Here is a 20243-nt window from a genome sequence, read left to right on the forward strand (position 1 = left end):
AGACAGTTCTCAATCTATGCTGATAAACTAAAATCGGACATTTATCGAAAAGTTTTTTAAAAGTCAAGACAGAATCTAGTCAGTAAGGTTGCCAATAGGCTAACAGCAATTTCCCTCTAAAATTGTCTTTATGCAATTCTTTCAAAAAAAAAAAAAAAAACACGTGGAAGTGCCTGACTATTTTCTTCACATTGGGTATTCTAATATTTCTTCTGTGCTGGTGTAAAAAAAAAATCTTACTATCTCTTTCCATGAAAATGAACAAGAGATTTTCCACTGTAAATTAGCATTTTTAATGATGAAATTATGAACAGTTCCAGAACTAAATCCGACAGAAAATCTGTGTAGAATATACAGCCATAAAATCTGACTTTCTGTTCATACCAGGTGTAGCAAAGGTCAGAGCTCAGCTCCCGTCTTGTTCCCAGGAGAGGGAACAGGACAGATCCCGCAGAAACTTTTGCGAGGCAGTGTAGGCAAATAACTCTAAGGTCGAATGATCATTTCCTTGCTCTCAGGCAGCAAATGTGCCTTCAATAATGTTATTGCCCTGTCAAGATTCACTATCTTTGGACAATATTTTCTTTTTGTATGGGCTTTTAATTGTTGTGGAAAGAGAAATAAAAAAATATATATATTTTATTGTATTGTTTTTTCCTGCTTTTACTTGAATGCAAAGTCCGGTTATGTTTGTGATGCAGCATTTATTTTTGTCTTTATAAGATAAGTCACTGTATAGAATACCTAAACACTGTTCAAGCAGGACTTAAGTTTTCATAAAACAGCCATTTTTGTCTCGGCCTCCCGATAAGTCAAAAAATCACATCAGTTCATCTGTAGGACAGAAATGATTTAATAACAGAAAAACTTAAATGACTTAATTTTCCAACTAACTGAAACAAAATCCAAGAAAATCATCTAGAATGCAACAAAGATAAAGAGCAATCATACCAAGGAGAAGCCAGCTGTCTGTGCTTCATGGTCTTTATATTTCACAACAGGAACATAAAGTTAATGAGATGCTAATTACAGTGAGCTAATTGGTCTGTATGTTCCGTAATTGATTTCTCTTAATTAGGGTTCGTGTATTCAGTGCTAATTGCTACCTCTATGGTTGTGTCTCTTAATTAGCATTAATAGGTGTTACCAGTTGTGTTCCAACATCTAATTTCACTTTTAACAACAACTGCATGGATTTAGACTAAAGGTTCCTTCACATTTAAAGCTCCTCTGAGGATATGAGGTTAATGTTAATTGCCATATTAATTAATGTGTTAATTGCTCGTAGAATTTTTTTTTTTTTCTTTTCCCCTAACAGCACTTTTGTTTTGTGGTAACATGACTGGGCTGTTTGCTTTGAAATATTTTAGGTTTATTCAGAGATAAAAAGGCATTTCACTGTCTTTTTATACCCTTTTATATCAGGCTACTTCCTTTAACCAGGCATTGGTGGCTCCAAAACCCACTGCTAACAAAAACGCATTATGAACGTTCTTAAATTATGCAAAGTAAAATGATTTACAAAGTTCTGCTTCAAATTCAACTTATAAAAATACACAAAACCTTATCCAAACATTAGCTTAAACTTCTAGTTGTATCAATATTGCCTTCCTCCTGAAGCAGTTGCCCAAATCTGACAATGAATGAACAGCACAGAGTTCTGCGGATAAAGCAAAATTTTATGTACTAAAGTTAATGTGTAAAGTTACAAGGCAAAAATTTGTTTATTCATGTATGCTTTCAACTAAAGTTTCATTTTAGAACAAAAAAAAAGTTTTACTTATTAATATTTAAACCTAAGGCACGATAAATGAACCAACTTGTTAAACTTGTGGATACATCAGTTTTGTTCAGCTGTCAGTTCGTCGTCTTTTGGACAGTCGAAGCTTCTCGCTGCTGAGAAAATGTTCGATCTTAGAGATCTGTGCTCTGAAAGCAGACTGCTGGGTTTCCCTCTCCTGGGAAAAGGACAGATCCCACTCCGACTCTGACCCTGTAACTGGAGCTGAGCTCTGAGCTTTGCTACACCTGGTGTGAACAGAAATTAAAGTCACTTACAGTAAACACATTATAGAAAATTTGAGAAAAAAATGTATCTATGGGATACATAGAACCATATTTATTTACAGAGCTTGAATTTTTCACATTTGCCCCTTTCCCATCATAAACCTTCATGTATTTTATTATGCTGCACAGCAACACAAAGTGGTGAATAATTGTAAAGTGGAATTAAAACGATGCAAGGTTATTACAATATTTTATAAATAAACTGTTACACATGTAAATAGTTAAAATACTTAACTTTTGGATACAAATAACTCTGAGAATCCTTCACAAACATACTTACTCCAGGTTGGACTGCAGTGAACCTTTGCTGCTTGTATTAGAGGAGAGAGTGCGTGGAAAAGAACTGATGGACAAAGAAAGTGTCTTGTCCTGTGAAAAAGAAGACAACAAAACAAACCATAAATCAAACACTTTTACCTTTTAGCATCTTATCCTCAAATCCTGTCTGTAAAAAGATGTGATAGTTAGAGGTTTGATTCATTCTCAGAGGAAATGCAACACTAAGTCAAACATAGATGTGAATCAAGTATCAAGCAGGAGCAAATGGCATGTAAGAGAATCCAACTGAGAGAGTAGCCAGGCTCAGACTGAACTCTGGTTGATGCTCCCAGAGTTTCGAGTCTGCATGTAAAAAAGAAGACTTTGCTTGTCACTGTTATTTATTAAGCTTTTTTTCCCCCCTCAGTGCTGTATTGACGGCCAGTGCCTGGATTTGATAAAATCCAGAATGACAGAGCAGAGCTGGTGACAAAGGAGAACGAGGGTGAAAAAGAGGAGAACAACAAGAGGGTGGAAAGTGAGTGAGAGACAAATGATGAAGTGAGAAAGGAAGAGGGAAAGTGCAACAGATAAAGATGGAGTAAGTGAGAAAGAAGGGGTACCCGAGGATCATTAGCTAGGTTTTCTTCCACAGGTCATTCGTTCTGTCTGTCTGGCTGTTTGAGAATGTCTGTGAGGTCATTTAAGTACTTTCACTCAACACCTGACTCAGCAGGATCCCCCAAAACGAAACTTTGTCTGAGCATTTCATCTGGTCTGGGCATATATACAAATTTGCTCCTATATTTAAAGATTGTGAAAAGAAATGTCAAAAAGCCATTTTTGGGTCAGTGGGAAGCTCAGAGTGGAAGAACGAGAAGTACCCTTAAGGCACTTTGCATATTTCTAGTTCATATATTCTCCTCTGAGGCTTTTATGTAAAAACATTTCACATTCCTTTCCTGTTCAACATCAAATTAATCTCCTTCCCTTGACAAGTACCTCTATAGCTTAAAATGAAACATTGCAATGATGATTTATAATACACAGAATATACTATATTTTGTTTTGTTGTTTTAATATAGAAAAGTTTCAATAAAGAAGCACTGTGTGGAAAACTAAGTCCTTCCAATGAGTCAGCAGATTCTTGGATCATTTTTTGCCGTTATATCTCCCAGGAGTCTTTTTCTGAATGACTTTGTCAGTCCTCCACTCTTTACAGTGTTGTTTTGGTTTACTGATGTTAGCAAGCACTAATATCTGCACCAGAAACTTTATCACTTAACAAATAAATAGACTCAAAGAATCTTAGGCTTCTTCCTTGGCATTGTCATAACGTACTTATACTATTGGGGATCAGATAACCAACTGATTTGTTTTGGAGTATTAGGGTGTCATTTACTTTAGTGGGTTCTGCTTTTTAAAGGCTGATTTTGCATTTTGGCCTTTTGTAATTAAAATGTTGAAATGCTTTATCTCATTTGCTCCGTTGCATCTCAGTGGAGTCTTCCTTTATAACAATTTACCGTTTCTGCTGGTTCCTCTCTGCAGTTTTCTTCCCTCTGTTGACCCGTCAAAGAGGATGTAGCTCCAGAAGCATTGAATAGATCTGATGCTCTCATTATGAGCAAGGGGACTTTAAAAAAAAGACAAGAATGACAATAGAGTTAGAAAAATCATTATAGCAGAGGGTAAACTATGTGCAGTTGATATGTACGTCAACATATCACGAGTCATACAAGGATGAAAGGATTTTAACCATCACCTTTGTTGTGCTTGCTTTCGTTGAACATGGGTATAGTGCTGTGGGAATGTCCTGTGCTATCTGTTTGAGACACATCGGGAGCCTGAAAAACCAGAGCTTCATGAACGCCACAGGAACCCCAGACGTTATATACGTTTTATTTTTGTGCAGCATTTATATTTAATACATTTAAGAAAATCTGTGGTTTCTCTGCTTCACTGAGAGCAAATGTCTCTTTGTTTCTGTTTTGCTTCATGACACCTTGTTGGTGGAAAGTGATGCCTTTGTCTAAGTTCTAATAAAACTTCTAAAAAGTGCTGCTTTGGGTTTCTGTCTGCATGACTGTGCAACTTATTCTCATTTTTAAAGATAGAATTCTTAAACTAAGCTTTCTGAAATGTTTTGGTTAACTGTCACTTATTAAATTTTTTTGGACTCATTATTATACAATGTAATATCTAGAAAGGTTTTGAAATTTGAGTTCTAAAACCTTGCCTTTGAAATACAGATATTTTATTATTTAATTGTGTTATACCTGGTTTAACTGTAGCAGGCCGGCTCCATCTGACTTTGGTCCCGAGCAGAACGGTTTCCTCTGAGCTGCCCCCCAGTCAAACAGAGACCTGCAGGGCTTTCTGCTCATCAGGGACAAATCAAACGAAGCATCAGGTCTCTTCTGGTGAAGCTGTGAACGGTCAAGCTCTGGCCATCCATTACCGTCATAACTTGGCAGAATAGAGAGATTCCAATCGCCTTTGTCTTGGGTTATTTCTTTAAGTCCAGGATCCTTCGGTGTGTTGGTTTTTGTTTCCTCCTGAATGTTTTCAGGTGAAACATCTGGTAGAAGGATAGCCTCCATGGATACATCCTTTGAACAGGATGTTGACGAAGGTATATGTACAGTTTCACATGTGTTTACATTTGGCTGAATCCACTTCCTCTTTTGTGCATCATCTTCATCATTAGCCACAGCAGACGTCAGCCGCACACTCTCCTTCGCTGAAATTTCCGGTGGTGGTTCTCTCATTAACTCAGACTCTTTCCTGACGGGTGCATCAGTATTTTCATCTGTTTGGATGATATCGGCGTTGACGTGTGGAGGATTATATCTTCCAGTTTCAGTTTGGTTTGTTTGGCACATCTGGATGTTGTTTTCTTGATCCAACTCTCCAGGAGGATTCTTCTGGGAGGCACATTCAGCAGGAAAAGCACCCAATGTTTCCCTGGATGGGTTCTCATCTCCTGGAATCTGACAAAGTGCGATCGACTGAGCTTCACTACATGAAGTCTGATCCGTTGTAGTTAAGATATGTATCTCATCTTCAGCACAGATGCTGTGTTGATCTGAAGTCACTTTGTGTTCATTTGTGCTGACAGTAAATTCACAGTTTACATTTCCATCCTTCTCTGTGGTTTTTAGAGAAACACGTTCTGTGGAGTTAAGGGGTTCACAGACAGTTGACAGCAGCTCAGTATCCATGAAGTCACTGACCTGCCTGCCGAGGCTCGCTTCAGTCATATCAGCAGTTGTGAGAGCTGGTATCTGTGTTTCTGGACTTTCTGGTGCATGCTTTGCTGACTCTCCTCTCTCTTTCACTCCATCTGTTACTTCTCCCTCACCTCTAGCTCTTGTTTCTGTTTCTAGGTTACTGGTCCTCTCTGTCGCCTTTGCTGACCCCTCAGAATCCCTGTGCATGTCTGAACTATCTACCATTTGAACTGGGGTTGCTCTTTTTTCTGCAGCATTTCTTTCACTTTTCACATTTTCCTGAAATATTTTTTCCTCCTGCTGTATATTGTTGGTTTTCTTTTTGCTATCCTCCCCTCTCTCATGTTTCTTATCATTTCCTTTTTTGTTCTCTTCATATGTTTCATATTCAAGTAATTCTGTAGATCCATTCAGTGAAGCGCACCCAGGGTTTGATGTACTGACACAGGTAGATTTACTCAGAAAACTCTGATCAAGTCCAATTAAGTCACTTGTACCAGCGGTTTCTGTGTTTTTTTCAGAATTATCAGGGATGCTGCTTGTGAAATATGATAACTGTTCAATCATTTCTTGCTGATTATTCACCTCGTCTTGACCTGGGAAGGAAAGGTATAGATGTTGACAAAATATGCTGTTTTAACTGCATTGTACTCAAAAACCCCACATCGTTTCATCATGAACTGATGGCATTTTTGGCCTAAAGATAAATAAGTTTAAGGTCCTCAAAATGGAACCAAAAACTATCCTTATCTCCTGTTTATATTCAGAAGGCTGACCTCCATTTGCTCCAGTAGAAGCAAGCTTTGAAGCTGTTCCTGTGTCCTTCAGACAATCCTGGATTTTGGCCTGAGAGGAAGCAGCGCACTGCAGACTGTCGAGGTCAGGCAGCTGAGAGCTGGAGTCTGGATCCTTAGCAGTTTCCTCAGCTCTGAATCTTTCCAAGACTGAGCTGAAAGGACTGAGCTGGGTCGCAACAAGAGGACTCTGACTGTTGTCTTTCATCTATGAAAGAAAATAGTCACTTAAATGCAATGAGATTATGGAATAAACTGTCAAAACCTTCAAAACTAACAGGATTTCACACATTTGTGTTCAGTTCTAACACAAAACTGATCTAAAGTTATTATAGTTTATTTTTGACAGTTCAATTCTAGAACGGTCAACTGTTAAAAGGAATATTGAGAACTTCAAGTTGGCCATGCAGGTCAAATGTTTTGCAGTGCAATAGATTAACCTCAAATACAGTGTCTATTTTATACAGTTAGAAAGACATAAACATTGAAAATCATTCAATTTGTTTTTTAAATAAGAATTTTTCTTATTTTTGCCTAAATTAGAATACCATATTACTTAAGTGAAAACGTGATGATTTGTAGCATTGGATGCATCTGCAGCTAAAAATACTTCTAACATCAACATATGAAAAGCTCAGCCCTTTTTGCTTGACCTAATGTCAACACAGCTAATCTGTTGATTATTTTTTTGGATGAACCAATTAATAATTGAAGAGCAAAAGCTGAATCTGAGATTTTTTTGTGTGTAACAGAATTTGAACCATGCAGGTGAAGCTAAAACTACCTGGTTGGGACACATTTAAAGTATATATATATATACACTTTATTTGTCCAGTTTTGGCTTAATTACTACTCTGAACATGTTTTTCAGCAATTACTCTTTTTTTGAGTGCCTACACGCCAGCTAACAAATGATCAATTACTAAACTAGTCGACAATTATTTCAATAATCAATTCATCACAATTAATTATTTTAGCCTCAGATGTGAGTAAAAAGCATTTATTACCTGTGGCTTCCCGGCTTGCTGTGCTTGTGAGCTGGCCTGCAAAATCAGGTCTGCGCATTTCAGCTCAAGGCCTTCATAAGCTTCTTTCAATGTTTGAACGTCTGACTGCTCATTCTTAATGTGAGTCAGTAATGTTTCTCTCTGTGTGATCACAAAAACAAAGAAAACACAAGATTGAAAAGCTCTTGCTCTGACAAAAACTTTACATTAAAAGTCTTTACATCACCTCCACTAAAGCGTAGTCTCTGTTTTACCTCTTTGTCCCAGTTCATCTTGGAAGCAGCGTAGTTCTCTGTCAGTTCAGCCACTTTGTCTTCCATTGTCTTTCTATTCTCTCGCATCACTTCGCGTTCTTGCTTAAGGGCCTGCCGTAAAATTAATTGCCCATAAGATTTCAATGCAATACTAAAGTTTTATGAGTTTATTTAACGTGAACAGAAGGTTTTAAACAGGGCCAAGAGAGAGAGAAAGAAAGAGATAGCACTGCTTGCTAATACAAATCAGGTTTCTTGTGTCATTTTAATTTAATAATTTTAATAAATTAATGAGTGAGAGAATTAAAATGGAGGGAGGTGGGGTGGCACAGAGCAAATGAAAGAGAACAATAAACTGCAGAGTCATAAATGGAGAAAAACATACTATCATTCAGCTGCGGGGGGATTTTATTCACAAATGTACACGTTGTGATATACTGCACCATATTCAGCAAATTTATGAGATGGAACAGAGACTGGCATTTATTCATGTCTTTGTACAAGTGTTTTCATAGTAATTTAAACGGATCCAGAAGAATGTTTTCCTTGTGCAGCACTTAAGAAGGTGCAGGGTTTCCAAGAAGGAATGAATTTGTTTCAGTCAAAAATAAAAGCATACACCTCCACAGTTCTTATGCAATGCAAAGAAATAACGAACAAATAGGAGTAAATTTTTTATCTGTGCTGATAATTCTTAAATGTATTTTTTATGTCCAACAAATGCTTGTAACGAGATGATAAATCCTGAATTGTACTAAAAATTTAACTAGTTGTCACTCATTCTGGAAAGTTATATTTTTGTTTTTAATCAATATAGTTGTACATCCTCTTTTGTATTATCAGCAAATTGCAACATAGTTAATTCTCTTCTGTTTTTACATTATTCAGAAACTACATTTTTATTGATTAGTTTGACTCTGTTATGTGCATTTTAGACAATCTTGAAAATAATTAGACTCAGAGCACAAAACAATTTTAACTGTCAGAAGGCTGATTGTAATTTGGCTCTCATGCAGCAGACCAGTGATGGAAATAGAAACTTTTCCATTTGCAAGGAACTGGCACATCTGAAAGGACACCAGAGGGCAAAGTAGTGGGACAATGAGTTGAGTAATGTGTGACAAGTATTAGATGAAGCATCCAACTGTTAATAAAATTAATGAACAAAAGTCACAAGGTGAATCTGCAATTGTCAAGACTCTTTTACAGAGCTCTCATGTTTTCAGTGTGGGGAATCTTGTGTGACTAAATGTTAAAGTTCTAAAAGAAAAATTAGAAAACTGAAAAAGTCTAACCTTGAACATCTCTGTTTGACTCTCCAGCTCCTGTTCGATTCTCCTTACGGTCTGTGTCTGACTCAACAACAGCTGCTGGTTGTGCTGCAGGGACCTCATCAACTTCTAAACACAGACCCACAGAACTAAATAAGAACATCTTTGGAACAGTCATTCTTTTCTTTGAAAGCTTTTACCACTAAACCAAAGATCTTGTGTGACTGAAGATGACCTATGAAAAGTTCCGTTTTGTGTTTCATATTAAGTTCAAACATCCTTTAAGCCAGGGGTCTCAAACTCCAGTCCTCGAAGGCCGCAAACCTACACTTTTTAGATGTGCCACAGGTACAAAACACTGGAATGAAATGGTTTAATTACCTCCTCCTTGTGTAGATCAGTTCTCCCAGCCTGGCTAATGACCTAATTATTCTATTCAGGTGTGGTGCAGCAGAGGCACATCTAAAAGTTGCAGGACTGCGGCCCTCGAGGACTGGAGTTTGAGACCTCTGCTTTAAGCTATTCAGGCTCATGGGGTCATAGATGTCTATTTTTTTCCTTTTAACATTCTTTATATGTTAAGAGAAGCCTAAGAGGTCTGCATAAGTAGCAATCTAGTTCTTTATATAATGAAAACCATTTCTTTTTCTTCTCTTACATAGCCAATTTAGTACTTTTTTAAGTCGTTTTCAGCATTGCTGGACTGTACAGCTTAATGAAATCCACAAAAGTCACTGGCATACCAACATTACCAAGTTCCTCTATTCCACTCAAGCTTTGCCCTGAATGGTACAGAGAATTTATATTAATACAATAAAGTCCACGTGATAAAACAGGAAATTTCAGATTTGTAGTATTTTATAGGAAATGTGATTCTGTGCATTTTTCCATTAAATTTTCAGAACATTTTACAATTATTCTAAACAAAAAAAAATAATGTTTTTACCTGCTTTTCTTCTCGTTCAGCAACATTGTCCTCCCTGAGTTTCTTGTTTATTTCAGACTCCTAAAAAAACATAACTTTGTTCTAACTTTCCAAAGGTCCAAATACACGGTTTTGGGACTTATTCAAGATCCCTGTTTTACTGATGCCCATGTTACCATGTGGAGTTTTTGTTGCAGCTCCTGTATGTGCTGTTCCCTCCCTAAAGGACTCTGGATCTTCTCATGTCTGACTGAGTTAATCTTTTCTTTTATGAGCTTGTTACTGACTTCCTCTAACTCCTGCGAAAGAATCAGACAAAATGCAAAAACATTCAGACTTAATAGTTGTTGCAAAGTCAACATTTCAAAGTAATCAGGTTGGCATCTTTAGGAAAACAACTTTTGTACCATGATTCCTATTTTAAGCATATTATCCACTGTGGTTAAAGTTATTATAAAACTGTAATACGTACTGAGATTATGATGAAGACTGAACTGGATTATGTGTAATTGCATCTAAATCTGATTGTATGTCAGATTGGACTTCCTTGGGTTGATTTGATTGAATCTGAACCAAATTGGGATCTGTAATGACAATTATGAACTGATACTGGATAAATAAATTGAACTGATTTAAAGAATCTTTTAAAATGCAGTTGGGTTATAAAAATGTCATTGTCATTTTGACCACCATAACCATTTTACACTAGAGCCACATTCACCCATTCGCTCACACGTTTATGTGTGCCTATCAATACGCAGATTTGATAGGCAACTTGGAAAGTTTTCAGGGGAACAACGGCAGGTGACAGAAGGAAGCTGGAATGAAATCTACAACTCTCCGATTGATGACAACTCCCCCCACTGAATCACAGTCAAATGTAATTTGTCTCGTCTTCATACCTTCTTAAGTGAATCAATGATTCCTTCTTGTTTTTCTCTGGCAGAAGTCAACTTGTTATTTATCTTCATGGCTTCATCAACTTTAGGAAAAATACATATTAGATTGCCATCAAACATGACTGCATGACATAAGTATGAAGTCTGACAACACTGAAGTAGGACAAGTAGAAGAGACAATAAAGGTTATCATTTAGTCAAAGAGATTGTAAAAGTACTTTATCTTTTTCCAGATCCTAAACTGCCTTGTGGGCTTATGTGTATTACAGCCAGAAAAAGAAGAAAAAGATCTAATATAAGAGGACATAGCTTGTCCAAACCGACTAACACAAAGATATGCCATGAAAGTAAGAGCATAGTAGGATTTTTAAAGGGCAGAGAAATTATGTGAAAGATTGGTCTTATCTGGTGTCAGCAGAGTGGGAATTCTTTCTTGGCTTACATGTGTTAAACATTGCTGCCAAAAAGAGCACATTTTTCATTTTTCACAGGTTATCAAAATAACCCCAAAGGGGCATTTAGACAAACTTGACAATGACCTCTGCTTGTAACTTAAATTGTAAAATAATGATGTAGATTTAGTGCAAAAGATTGAAAGTCAGAAAACTTGTACGTGAATCAATGTGCTGCTGCAATACCACATGAGCCAAACAAAACTCCATCTTCAGTTTGAACATCATTTTCAGCACTTTATCAAACAGCAGAAGAAAGTAACGGCAACACAGAGGCAAGTTCAAGCATTGAACTTGATCTGGTTGTTTTGAGCTAACTTGGCCTGCATTTTACAACCTAAAATGTACAATTTTAGGTTAAACACAGGGGATGTGTTCAATACACATCCCCTGTGTTAATCATGAAAATGTTTTAGATTTTTTTTTTAAATGTTTATTTCCATATTTATTGTCCTCAAGGGCCTGTGTGCTGCAATTCTTAAATGGATAAATCAGGAAATACAAAAATAGAAAATTTTACTTTTCTATTTTAAAAAGTAAAATTTGTACAGCATGAATTACAGTTTGAAGACCAAACTATAAAATAAATAAATAATATATAATAATTATATTATTGAATTATCAATAAAATAATTTACAGATGTCACTTCAATAAAATATCAATGCTCCTTTGCATCTATTTTTTTATCTAGTCATATATTACCATTCTGCTCCAGTTTGTCATGAGCCTGCTTGACCATAGCGCACTGTCTGGAAAGAGCACTGAATCTTTTCTCCACCTCTGCCAGTTGCTTCAGGTGGCTGTCCTTTGTGCGACTCTGCAGGGCCAGCTTCTGTTCCTGTGGAGGACCCGCAGTTAAGATTAACCAGAGGGGAAATTCCACTTAAATGTCTGTCTTCATTGTTGTTTTAAAAGAGTGGAGGCTCTGGCAGGAACAAGTCATCCACATCAAATGGTGAAGATCACCATTCAGCACACACAATTCAGCAAACAAATCAACTATGCACCCACATCAAAGCATGCCAAAGACATGAACAATGCTATGGGATGCTTCATTGACAAAGACATGATTTCATTAAACCTGTGATCCTGAAGCTGATGAAGGCAGCAGTTCCACTTTACTAAACGCCATCAAGAAAATTCTTCCCAAATAGCAAAATCCCCAAGATGTTCTCAGAGGTCAAAGCTCGTGTGCAGTAGCAAGGGACAAAAGGGAGTGTAGTTTTCCGCAACAGCTGATTTGTGGACTAGCAGTGGTGGAGGTGGAGAACCATACATTAGTCTCACAGTGAGTTTCCTCTCTCTGGAGAGGAAACTGAAGTCCTTCGCTTATGTATCTGCTCTGTCTCCTCAAACCCTCAGTCGGTTGTGGTAGTTGGCTGCTTGTACTTTATTCCTGATAAAGGGGAGTTTTTTCTCCTCACTGTCTCTACATGATTGCTCAGTATGAGGAGTTGCTGTAAAGTCAGTGAATTCGACGCAAGTGCTTGTCTACTGCCACTATGTTGTCCAGGAGAGTGAATGCTGCAAGTCAAGGATGCAACCAGTTGGGCTTCTTTAGACAGAATTTTTTTTTAACTACTTTGAATAATTAACTGGGATTACTGCACTGTTTGATAACTAGGATCAACCGGAATTGAAATTATATTTTTGCAAATTTCCTCAAGATGAAATTTGTTGTGAAATGGCGCAATATAAATAAACTAAAATGAATTGAATTAATTTTATGATCATTTCTGTTTTTCATCAGTTTCTGTTATTACCTTCTTCTAAGCTGTATTAAAAATGCTCAGCTATAAAGCACAAGTCTGTGAAAAAAGTATTTTTAAAGGCAGGCACAAAGAAATTAGGAAAACTTGTCCTGAATTCTGTCAGACACAGATTACAACAGAAGAAGAAGCAGTCAAATATTTAAGATGATCCCTGTTTAATGGAGCTAGTGGCCGAATGTTTCAGAAGCATTAAAGAATCAACTCCGCTCATGCTTCAGAGCACTTTATTGCTCTTCAAACTGCTGCTATAGTTTGATTGTCTGTATCAAGCTGATTTTTTTCCACCTTCCTCATTTTACCTCCCTTCACTTTCATCCCTCTCTCCAGCTCTCCAATCAACCAGCTCTATTGAACTCCCTCTGAATCTGCTGCCAAGAAGGTTAAACTGAGCGAAGACCAGTTATAAAATATTTTAATAGAGATATTTCCTCTGCTGTGGTGGCAGTTCAAAGAGTCACACACTCCCCGTCTGTTACTCGTGATGAGCTCTTCCCTCTCAACCAGTGCCTCCTTAGCACCAGTCTCTCATCTTCCTCTTTTTAATTCTCCTCCCTCCCAAGAATCACCTGTCAACAGATTGTATAAATGGAGGATCCCTCCTTACCAGCTCACTCGATTTCTTCTCCAAGTTGTATTTCAGCAACTGTGTAGAAAAAGAAAGAAGAGAAGGTGAATTCAATGACACTTTATTTTTTCTTTTAAACCAGAAAGTAAGGATGACACAATTTTACAGAACAATTTTTCAGAGTAACACAAGGGGAAAAGAAACCAGTTAAGTTGCTTTTGTGAAAAATATTCTCCAGTGTCTAAGAAAGTTGAATTAAGTCTTAGGCTTATTTATTTCCAAAAGACAAAACAAATACTCAAAAAATACAATGATTTCAATTTGGAGGTTTAAAGTGAGACAGGAATGTATGAGACAAGAAACAAATCACTAGGCCTCAGAAATTGTTAATATCCAGTTTCATCCTTCCTCACTGTTTAGTTTAGTTAAGGCATTAAAACTACTTGAAGAATTTCAGAAAACCTCAGAAACGGAGTTTAAGCATTGCTTATTTTTTCCAACCCGGCACGCTCATGTGAAAGTACAAAACGAGTTCAGAGTTACGGGAGGCATGGTGGATTAATGCATCGCAATTACACACTGATTCACAGGACCTTTAATTGACCGCCTAGTGAATTTCTATAGAATTAAGATTTCAGAGTGTATCTTTATATTGATGCTGGGCTGCAGGCAAGATTCATCCTAACTGTAGATTTTATTTTTACTAATGTGAAGCTCATTAGTGTGCTTTCACCCCAGTGAAAGTAATGCTGACTCAGTGCTCTTGTCCCCATTTTTTTTTATGTTTACATTTTGAAACCATTTTAATCTGCACCAGTATCAGTTTCAAATTAGTTTAAAATTTTACTATGAATAAAATAAAAACAATGCTAATTTCGATTAAACCGAAACATTCACACATGGTAAAGTTACATCATGTTTGAAGTAACTTCATTCCTGATTGTTACTCATGTGAAAATGTTTTAAATTAAAGAAATTTATCACACCAAGGCTCACTAATGAACTTCATTTAAACCAAACACCACCTACATTGCCTCCCAGATGGAATATCAAAAACAGACTCTATTGTCTCTGTAACAAAGCTGGGTTGTTAAAGTGCAGCCGGCCATGTGGACAGCCGTATATCACCTCTGTGTTGTCAAGCCTGCAGACAAACTGCCCTCAAGTCAGACCTTTGTCCTTTACTCTGATCAAGCATGACTTTTTTTTATCTACTTGTCCTGTTGAGTGCCTTAATATGAATATGTTTTATTCATTTATAAATAAAGGGGGAAAAGGAAAAATAAAGGCTTTTGCTTCTAGAAGGAAAACAGAGAAAAAAGAAAAGACTGAATGCTGAACTTCTCAATACCTGCAATGACTTCAGCTCTTCCTTTAAATTGTTAATCTCCTTGTCCTTTAACTCTGCACTGACCTGGTATTTCCCCTGAAATGTGATATTATTATTGTGAGTGTCAAAAACAGCAATAAATACCAAAGCACAGTACGGAAGAATCCCCTCCAAGGGCCAAGACTTTGTGCCTGACACAAGTGAATTTACTACTCCATTTTAGCATTAACTGAATGAAATGCACTTTCTCCCAAAATGTTTCAGAGAAAAAATAAGCTAGTTGTACCTTCTCCTCCTCAGAGTGTTGTAATTTGACTTGAAACTACAAGAAGAAAGATAAATTATATTTAGGATTTATGAATTAATACTGTGATTAAAAAGCTTTGTTCGGATTTTAATCTAAAACACACCCTTTTTTTCACAGAGTCAAGTGAGTCAGTGTGCTGCTTTGTCATGGTTTCTATTTTATGTTGAAGGGATTCCTGTTGCACAAAGAAAAAAAGACTGAAGTTTTATTCATAAATCATTCATGGATCATTACATATAATTCAGGACTTACAACTGAGTTGTTCTAAAAGACAACTGTGCAAAGAGGTTTGTTACTGTAAGCTGTACCTTTTCCCACTCCAGCTCCTGTTTCTCCAGCGCAAGCTTACTGATCTCATCCTCAAAGCGCGTCTCTGCATCCTAAAACATGAGAAATGATAATCTCACTAAAACTGACACCAAGAAATGTTTCTAAAAAAACAACTGTCCTAGGCTCAAGATACTTTCTCCACAGAAAAAGAAAGAAGAGGAAACTTCATTATATCTCTGGTGTCACATTACTTACTGACCTCTGACTACTTAGTTAGTTTCTCCAATCTAATAATTGATTGCATTTTGAATGTGACAAGAAATAGTGGCCAAAATTCCTAAATAAAGCCCAAATGTAATCTCAGACAGACTGAACATTTTGTCATTTAAAAGCTGAAAGGATAGCTTTAAGTCAGTGGTATCCAAACCTTTTCGTCCTGGGGCCAAAACTGGCAAATCTAAACTATTCACAGACCACAAAATTCATTAAATTTAAAGTACCCCTGCTTTAATAAAGACAATGAGACTGACATTCATTGTCTTTACTTAGGCTGAATTTCTACAACACATATACGTTAAACACAGTCCTGTCAAAGTCCAGCTAAAAATGCTATTGTAATCATATTATTTAGCAATAGCATAACATCTTTTCCTCATTGTATAGCACAAATGTGGGAAACGGGTGTTTTCATATTTACTGATTTGGTGCTGCTGATATTCCATCATAAGTAATATCCGATACAGAACCTGTGAACATGACATGCACTCATCACTGGCAACCACATATCCATTGTCTTTGCAGTCTGCAGCAGTCATTCACACTATGAACTCTGAACAGTTCACAGAGCCACATAGGACAAATAACCAAGCATATACAAACATGCAGACCTAAGAACAATTTAGAGAAACCAATTAACCTAACAGTCATGTTTTTGGACTGCTGGAAGAAGCCAGAATACCTGGAGAGAAGAGAAGAACATGCAAACTCCATGCAAAAAGACCCCAGACCAGGATTTGACACTAACTGCACCATCATGCAGCACTCAAAGGCAGACGTGTTGACTTAATATTAGGCTTTAAATGAGCAAGAATTGGGTGCGTGAATTTGAATTTGTTGTGTTTTTTTTATTCATCCATGCATAAAAAACCCACTAACTGTTTCCCCTCTGCCACTAAAAGAAGGATATTATGATATTTATGCCCCTAGAAATGGTATGCAAACTTTACACAGGGCTCTGTAGATAAGAGCATCTCAAATGAAAACACTTTCTAAACTAGATCACCGGTTAGTAAATTTAAATGGGGATTAACGCTCGGAGACTGAAGTCCAAGCAGACAAAGTATAAAATAAATAAAAGTGTTCTCTCCCATTCTTTGGGTTAATAACTTTGGAGTTGAGCCACAACTGCAAACTGCTTTAAGTTTCTCTGGTTTAGTCCACCGTATCTTTTTGTAGAAGCACCCTGTGAGAGTGGAGCATTAAAAGGGAGGTTATATTTGTGGAACGCCATCCCTATCCTCCCTCTTCCTTAGGAGAAGGCAGGTAAAAGTCAACAGCTCTCTCTGTATATGCAATACTTTTTATGAGCATGTGGGAGCTGGTTGGCTCTGTGAATTTATTTTATAAGTTCCTATTAAAGTATGCTACCAGCGTGGCACTGCATTAAAAAAAACAATAATAAAGTATAGAATATAAAGCTGATATTTTTGGGGGCTGGAGAATAATTACAGTGAGAGGGTGTTTAAAAAAATAAGACTGTAAAAACAAACTGAAAGGTTTTATTAAGCTTTGGAATCCTCATGAATCAAATTGTGATCTTTAAATATTTTTATTTTCCCAAATTATATCCTTTACATTAAATGTATTCCTTCTGTTTAAGATTTATTCAAAGAGAAAATCTCAAGAGCAGTTGACCCAAGCTGTACAAAAGTCAACACCAATGTCCATCTACATAATGATCTGCATTATGAATCTTTTTTTGTTATTTAATTGCTGTTATGAATGGTTGGTTTTCAATAGGCAATGAAACTGCCAAAACTATTGTATAAATTTGCATGGAAGCTTAAAAATGTGATACATTTAAAGTTTAGTTGAAAGTAATTACAAAATTTATCCTTAAATTCCCCAGGATAACAGCATGATTTTCATTTTAATCCAAATTTTGTGAACAATTTTTTTTAAAAACAATTTATTATTATCACAAACTACCACCATTGAAACCATATCCAGAATTACTTTCTTTTTTTTCAAATCTGAAGCAGTGAGCGAGCAATGTGTTGCACTCAGAAACTCCCTGGAATTTGACCTGCTGAGGAATGTCCAGCAGTGTTGTGTCACCCTCTTGATTCCCAACGCCTCCACTCTGAACAGCACCACTGCAAAGTGTTATTTTGCCTGAGGATGATAAGATGCGATAATGTTTTTGTCAGAGTTAACAGGACAATAACAATAAAATTCAAATGGCAACAAATGACCAACATCCCATTTTTGCTCCTTTAAGCTTTAAGTACTCTCACGTTGAAAGTGCTTGCCAAAGGGGCAGCGGGAAGATTTATGTTTCAAGCAAGCAAATTTACTCTATACTTAGTTGTCAAGGGCTAAATGGCTTGTGTGACCCCAATCCTGTTTTTAAATGTATGTAACCCAGCTGGGCTCGTCCTTGATAGCCGGAAGCATTTGGTTGAGCAATAACATGAAACCAGTTTCCTCAATATGAAATCTCACAGCTATGATCGGCAAACAGCACACCATAGGCGCCACTCTTATCATTCATCAATAGGAATTTTAACTGTAGAATTAAAAGAATCAGGACAAAGAGGAGTGTCCTTGGTTTAATGCAATTACATAAGACATCTATCATTATCCATCAGGTTTGTCGCAGATTGTTATGTAGTGAAAAGTAGTTGACCAAAGGGATTTAAAGCTTTTCTCCTAGTAGGTCAGTAAAGGGTTCAGTGACTACATTACCCTTCGAATAAGAAGCTCTTCGACGAAGTCCTGGAGGTCAGTTTTAAACTCCAACAGCTGGACTAAAATTGGAGCTCCACCTTCTGTTTGACCATGAGAGCTGGACAGAAAAAGCTTCTGTTCTGAAGCAGGGTCTTCCAACTGCATCAGAAAAACAAGTAGTTTTATGGTCAGACATTTGCTAAATTGGTGAATAGTTCTCTTGCTTTTTGAAGCTCACCCTTACAGAGCTGCAAAAATATCACTGATAAAGTGTATTGTAGCACACTGAAAGTTAGATGGAAGCAAAACCTTAACAAGCAACATGGATAATCACAGTGTTGGGACTATTGTAAAGGTAGAGGGATATTCATAGAGTGTGGACTTGAGATGGAGTGAATTCTTGAAAAGCAACAACAAAGACATATTTAGGATATATGCAACAATGTCCTGAATATACTCCTGTTGCTGGGCTAAGGAGCAAAAGAACTGGACTGTTGCTCAGTGGTTCAGAGTAATGCAGCGATGCTTTTCATTTGGAAAACAAGTTCTTGGAGTATGGATGAAGAGTCTATAGCCTCAAAACCCAAGTCGCTTCAGTTGAGGCCATTTCATCTGCTCATGACAGATGACTTGGGTCAATGTGTTGCAAAGTCGTTTTTTCACAGTCAGTCAACTTGAATGACTGTCAAGATCAGTCAAGTTGGAGGTTAGCAAACTGGTTTGCCAACCTTAAAATTCATTTGATTGACTTTATTATAGTCTGTCTCAAAGGTGAGAGGGTTTAACAAGTCTCCATATTAAAAACACATACATTCAAGGTTAAAAACACCCACAATAAGTGACAATATAATTCACATTCATACAAAGAAAACAACTAAATTAAAACAATTCTATAAAGGTAATGTAGCGGCCTTGTTTGGTAAGGTTATTGCAGAAAGGACACATGATAGAACACCTTATTCTTCCCTTGACCTACAAGCTTTATGGGAGGGGTCCTCTAATCAGGTCTGAGGCCCAGTTTCCTACAACTCTTAGATGTCTCTAGTCTAGTCCAACACACCTGAATCAAATGGCTGAATTACCTCCTTAGCATAAGTCTCCAGACTTCTGCTAATAATGTCACTATTTTATTCAGGTGTGTTGAAGCAGAGGCACATCTAAAAGCTGCATGACACCAGCCCTGGAGGTCTGGATTTGAATATCCCTGCTTAAAGAAAACCATCAAAAAGACTTGAAAATTATGCAAAGAAATGTAAATAGAAACAGATTCCAGAGAATAAACATCATAAAATAATTGTGGCAGTGATTACAATAACTGGCATTTTTTCTTGTAATCGTTTTCTGAATTGGAAAAGAAAACAGTGATATTTACAATGATATTTATCTTGAAAAGAGGTAACTTACAGCAGAAAAGGAGAGGGCTGTCTCAGACTCTGCTTTAGAATCCATTGAGAGTTACTTCAGGGCAGGCAAATATCCCTCTGGGTCACTTTCTGCCTGTTAGCTGAGATTAAAAAACATTTTGTTGAAAAAGGTTAATAGAATGGGCATTTTAATAAGCACTAGCACGCTCCTTTTTAACTCAGTAGTTTATAATTACTCCCTGATCTGTAATTTTTACTGCTAAATGATTTTTGTGGGAATAATAGCGTGAAACATTATTGCCTCATAATGCTCATTGGTCACTATAATCTAACGTAATGTCTTTGAAATGACCATTAAAAGGCTTCTTTCTTTGTTTTACACCACTTCCACTCCAGTGAGGAGATAACATCCTGATTTGCAATCTAGGTTAAAATGAACCTGCCCATTGACACTAATAGGGGTCAGAGTAATAACACTGGATCGACAAATTGAATTGTCAATGCTTTATAAATTATCTAGGTTAT

The 20243-nt window shown here is 36.8% G+C and overlaps 1 protein-coding gene across 1 annotated transcript; it reads right to left on the bottom strand.

Moving 5' to 3' along the window:
• Window positions 1-1395: 1395 nt before the first annotated feature.
• ccdc73 (coiled-coil domain containing 73) lies at window positions 1396-19803 on the bottom strand. The gene is made up of 18 exons (XM_005796351.2): window positions 19759-19803; window positions 18373-18513; window positions 15444-15515; window positions 15239-15310; window positions 15115-15150; window positions 14850-14924; window positions 13538-13576; window positions 11864-11999; window positions 10712-10791; window positions 8909-9013; window positions 7614-7724; window positions 7360-7500; window positions 6335-6560; window positions 4605-6154; window positions 4091-4172; window positions 3852-3961; window positions 2348-2436; window positions 1396-2028 (listed from the first exon to the last, which is right to left on the bottom strand). The coding sequence occupies exons 1-18, from the start codon at window positions 19801-19803 to the stop codon at window positions 1851-1853; spliced, it is 3288 nt and encodes a 1095-aa protein (XP_005796408.2). The 3' UTR covers window positions 1396-1850.
• Window positions 19804-20243: the final 440 nt, after the last annotated feature.

This window comes from Xiphophorus maculatus, chromosome 2 (genome assembly GCF_002775205.1).
Source record: "Xiphophorus maculatus strain JP 163 A chromosome 2, X_maculatus-5.0-male, whole genome shotgun sequence".
In the NCBI taxonomy this organism is placed as follows: domain Eukaryota; kingdom Metazoa; phylum Chordata; class Actinopteri; order Cyprinodontiformes; family Poeciliidae; genus Xiphophorus; species Xiphophorus maculatus.